The 4,768-nt window shown below is 31.1% G+C and overlaps 1 protein-coding gene across 1 annotated transcript; it reads right to left on the minus strand.

Moving 5' to 3' along the window:
• Positions 1-278: 278 nt before the first annotated feature.
• LOC123890013 (alpha-galactosidase 1-like) lies at positions 279-4,350 on the minus strand. Its single transcript, XM_045939553.1, has 15 exons — positions 3,962-4,350; positions 3,703-3,761; positions 3,275-3,331; positions 3,126-3,160; positions 2,918-3,021; positions 2,761-2,836; positions 2,603-2,661; positions 2,373-2,438; positions 2,203-2,286; positions 1,986-2,050; positions 1,793-1,875; positions 1,320-1,410; positions 1,186-1,235; positions 631-774; positions 279-500 (listed from the first exon to the last, which is right to left on the minus strand). Exons 1-15 carry the CDS (start codon positions 4,108-4,110, stop codon positions 408-410), a joined length of 1,215 nt encoding a protein of 404 aa, XP_045795509.1. The 5' UTR covers positions 4,111-4,350; the 3' UTR covers positions 279-407.
• Positions 4,351-4,768: the final 418 nt, after the last annotated feature.

Below are 4,768 nucleotides of genomic sequence, written 5' to 3' on the forward strand. Positions count from 1 at the left end.
TTTTCTTTTACAGTAATTATTAATTTTTTTACGGCGAGACCTCCTCAGGGATTTTTTTTATTTCATATAAAAGGGAGTACCTTAATTATTATGTCTGATTTTTTTATTTTGTTGATTTTTATTGTCCATTTGCAAAACTATGTATTTAATTAAGTACCAAACCAAGTCTAACCTTAACTTTGGTTTTTCACAGTAATATGCAATCAAGTTATCAACCGTTCAACTGGTTGAGCTTTGTACACAAAATAAGCTAGAAAACATCAATCAATAGAAGCATATGAACGAACAATGTTTATTAAATAAAGTGAAGCTGATCATATACAAGTTCACATTTTATTTTACTCAGAAATAAACAAACTTATTTCCAATTAACAACACTGCTTCCAAAACCTGCAATCTAAGTAACATTATGCTATTGGTTTCAGCACATACATTTTACACGCATGTGAATCTACGGTCGCACTCAACTTATTCATGAAATGTTTCTCCAATGTCTTGTGCTGCATTCATAAAACAATCAAGACAAAAACCTTATTTATAGCATCACTATCCAACAAAGTAGAATGAGACATAGTGTATATAAAAATACAAAACATAAATTGAATGTATACAAAACTACATTTAATTTACCTCCCAAAGATCTCTTGCTTCAACAACAGTTTTTGGAGGAATGCCAATGTCATCCCAATTGGCTGTAATAGGAAGACTCTGCTGAGGGCCTCTATTAAGTAACACAACAGCTACCCTGTATCCCGAAAGAGGACCTGCCCATATCTATCCAAAAAAAACATGCAGATAAGAACAAAAAAAAGCACGCAGCGATGCAGTCTTGACTACAGGATTAAGATTGTATGATTTATTTATATATTTTTTTTGGTTTTTAACCCTCTGGTTCTCAGGGAAAAGGGCCCCGCGAGGTAAGTAAAGTCTGACCAAGAATTTTTCCTACCAGGAATCGAACTCGGGTTCTCGCGAACAATTCGTCTTAGGGCGAGCTCATTAACCACTTGAGCCCAATTTATTGGTTTGTACGATTTATATTTTGACTTCACTAAATTAAATTGCGTTTTACAAATGCGACACAAAATATGAGTAGTTCGATCTCCATCTAACAGCAGAGAATACAACTTGTTACAAGTAGTGGTCGAGACTAAATCGTATGTTGTATTCGAAACGAAAAATTACCTCAGCATCACCTTCCATCCGAACCTTTTTAGCTTGTACGCCAAGCGAATCTATCGTGATATGAGATAGAATGTAATATCAGTGTCATATTACAATGATTAGGAAATCAAAAAATGACCCAAATTATGCATTACCTTGGTTAACCGCAATAACTTCCTTATTAGAGACTATCTCCATGGTCTCTTTAGTCACATTTCTAATATCACAGCCTAGAAGAAGTGGAGCCTGCAATAAACACTTTGACATAAATCAAAGACATGTTTGAATTAACTTATTTAAATTTATCTACTAACATACTAAGTATTTGTGAGACTGTTAAAGAGAACTCATGACATGTTCGTAAGTTGTTTTCAGCTTATTTCCCTAAAATTTTTAGGATAGCTATAAAAAATGCTTATAACTTGTATGAAAACAAGTTGACCTTATTTTATATATATATATATATATATATATATATATATATATATATATATATATATATATATATATATATATATATATATATATAGTTTATACATAAGCACTTACATGACAAGAGCTTATGCTATAAGTGCTTAATTGAACTATTTAACGAAGAAGGTACTTGAAGAGAAGAGAATGATAGAACCTTTGAAATGGCCCACAAACTGAAGTGAACAATATATTCATTTTTTGTCATCCCTCCATTTCCAACCTCAAGCATGTCAGGATCTGTTGAGTTAAAATGTTTAATGTATATCTTGACTCAAAAATTATATCATGAACCATAATACAAACTAAATGTGTTTCACAAAATGTTATTATGCTAATGAAGTTCTAACCATTCCAGCCGCCAGGTTTTGCAAGATCAGCATAAACTTCATTACTGTCAGCCTTTGTAATCATACTGCATAAAACAACTTAATTTTATTATACTACCTTCGTCACTAATTATAAGTCGCTTTTTAAATAAACATATGGCTCTAAAGATACACATTACACACCACACTTGTTTACATTTCAAAACTAGTACCAACAAATTGAGTGCATGGTTTTTACCTATCCCATGAATCATTTATGTCACCAGTAGTTCTCCAACTATTTCCGACTCTAGCACCCCATAATGCTGGGTGCAAATCTCCCCTAACAAACAAATAAAGTTTGATTAGAAGCAAGTACTTAAAAGTTAAAATTGGAAAAGTTATACGATGCCAAAATAGAACAATTACCATTCACATAGCGAAAAGAAGATTGGACGACCTGCCTTCATTAAAGCCCGAGTCATAACAGGATACCTGAATAATTATAAGATAACTATATCAGGGAAACTACTACAGTAGTCTATGAAGCACTGATACAAGCATGTACACCTCATCCAAAGACATATCTTCAATCTGAAGTGTCGATGTTACATAGCTAGTAGCAATGTATGCAAAGTTGCAAATATGTTTTTAACTACCTCACGGTAGGCTTTGATTCATCATTGAAACAGTTATCATACTTCAAATAATCAATGCCCTATAATCAAACAAAATAACCATTTGTTATATAGCAATTGATAGGTAGATTAGATGCTAAGAAAAAGGACTACAAAATGAACAAATATTTTTAAAGTACCCATGATGCAAAAGTTTTGGCATCTTGGAACTCATGACCTAGTGAACCAGGCATTTTTTTGCTACATGTAAAATACCTGTGAAAGATCAGCACAAAAATTAATTAGAAATTAAAGTAATGAAAAAATAATACAAGTTGCTAATTTTTGTTTAAGTACCCTGCATCTGAATAAATTCCAAGCTTAAGACCCTTGCTGTGAACATAATCTGCAAGAGCTTTGATACCAGAAGGAAATGTTGATTTCTTTGCCACTAGATTACCCTATAATATAATAATTTTCGAAGAAACGGTTTAATTGAAACGAATAACTTTCAAAATCAATTAAGAAAATAGAACCAAGCGTGTGGAAATCATATGATCTATACCTTAATATCGCGATTAAGTTCAGCCCAACAATCATCTGCAAAACCGAAAAATTGTGAATGAAGGTTAACTGCATGTGCTTATAATATTTTGCAAAGTAAAATTGAAAAAATAATGATAAGATACTTGAAAATTAAATGTTATAATGTACCTATGTTGACATAAGTGTATCCAAGCTTAGATAGACCAGTAGAAACAAGGGCATCAGCTGTAAATCCATACACAAATTTTATAATCAAACTAATTTCTTAATTTAGCAAGCATGTATACAAAATCAAATATTAGTTTCTCAGATCATGTATACTTAATCTTATGAATTTAATTTGTATGCACTGAGCCACTGACACTGTAAAATTATTTTACACATGCATTCGATCAAATCACGCAATGTAAAATTTGTAGTGATATTTCAGGAACAAACCTATAAAAGTGGTACTATGGAGTAATTTGATTGGATGTATGTGTAAAAATGTTTTACACTGTCAGTGCATAACAATTAATCTCTAATTTTATATAAATTCATAAATTAATTATCATATGTACATAAATCACATAAACTATAAATGACCAAAAACATACCAGTTTGTTTGATGATTTTTTCATTAATTTGACAGTTGAAATGATTCCAACTGTTCCACCTATATAAAAAAGAAATGTCATAAAAACCTCAATATCCTAAATCCTTAGATGCATGTAAAAATATGAAGGAAAAATACATAAAAAAATTTAAAAATATTTTTCTTATTTTATTCTCTTAATACTCCTTGCTGATTAAAACATTCTTACTGATAAAGTGCAATGATTTCCACAAATAAAGAGAAGGAATATAGTGACATACCCCATAGGAGGAGTTTGACCAAGACCATTAGCAAGAAGGTTTCTTCTGAGATTGTTGTTCTCTAATGATGAAGCACCGACACAAGCAAACCAAATATTCAAAAGGGTCACTAAAGCCACCACCATCACACATTCAATCTTTCTCCCCATTTGTGTATAACCTTTAGCAGCTACTATTCACTTCACTTCCTCAGCTGAAGTGAGAGTGATAAAGGGTCCCTTATAACTTTTTATAGCCAACAAAAGAGGACAATAATACTATTATAGTCCAAACTCCAAACTAAGTGATTTTTTTTACTGTTCTACATATTTGACTTTGATTACTTCTATAGGTAACATTGAAATATATAGGTACCAATCTTATTTAAGAAAATGTATCTATTATGTATCCAATTGTATTTTATTTTAATAGAGTATCTATTAAGTACCAGTACTTAAAAAATAAGTATCCATCGTTAAAAATAGTCTAACAAATTAAGTTGCATTGGATCCAAATTAAATCCAAACTATAGCCATTTATTGTTATTTACCAAGATTAGCATCAATACCATATAGTATATATTATGAGAGTTTCTCAATCCTCTATATGATCATATATAACAATCAAAAGTGGGTGTCTTTTTCTCAAGTTTCCATCCACACAATTGAATGTTTATCTCATCTAATTTTAATATTAATTTGTTTAGTTTGAATGGCTAAGATTTCACAGGATCTCTCTATTCACCGGAGAAGATTTAGTCTCATCAAAAGTGTTCTTTCGATATCATCAAAATTGTGCTTCCGCGTACCGATAAAACTCACTGTTTTA

Source organism: Trifolium pratense, linkage group LG6 (assembly GCF_020283565.1).
Source record: "Trifolium pratense cultivar HEN17-A07 linkage group LG6, ARS_RC_1.1, whole genome shotgun sequence".
Classification (NCBI taxonomy): domain Eukaryota; kingdom Viridiplantae; phylum Streptophyta; class Magnoliopsida; order Fabales; family Fabaceae; genus Trifolium; species Trifolium pratense.

Bases quoted from the DNA above. Each gene is read 5' to 3' on its own strand.
- LOC123890013 (XM_045939553.1), bottom strand. From the start codon at position 4,110: ATGGGGAGAAAGATTGAATGTGTGATGGTGGTGGCTTTAGTGACCCTT. The intron at 2,439-2,602 runs GTAGTTAAAAAC...ATAATTATTCAG, and splicing joins GAATCAAAGCCTACCGTGAG to GTATCCTGTTATGACTCGGG. The intron at 2,051-2,202 runs GTAAAAACCATG...TGTTTTATGCAG, and splicing joins ATAAATGATTCATGGGATAG to TATGATTACAAAGGCTGACA.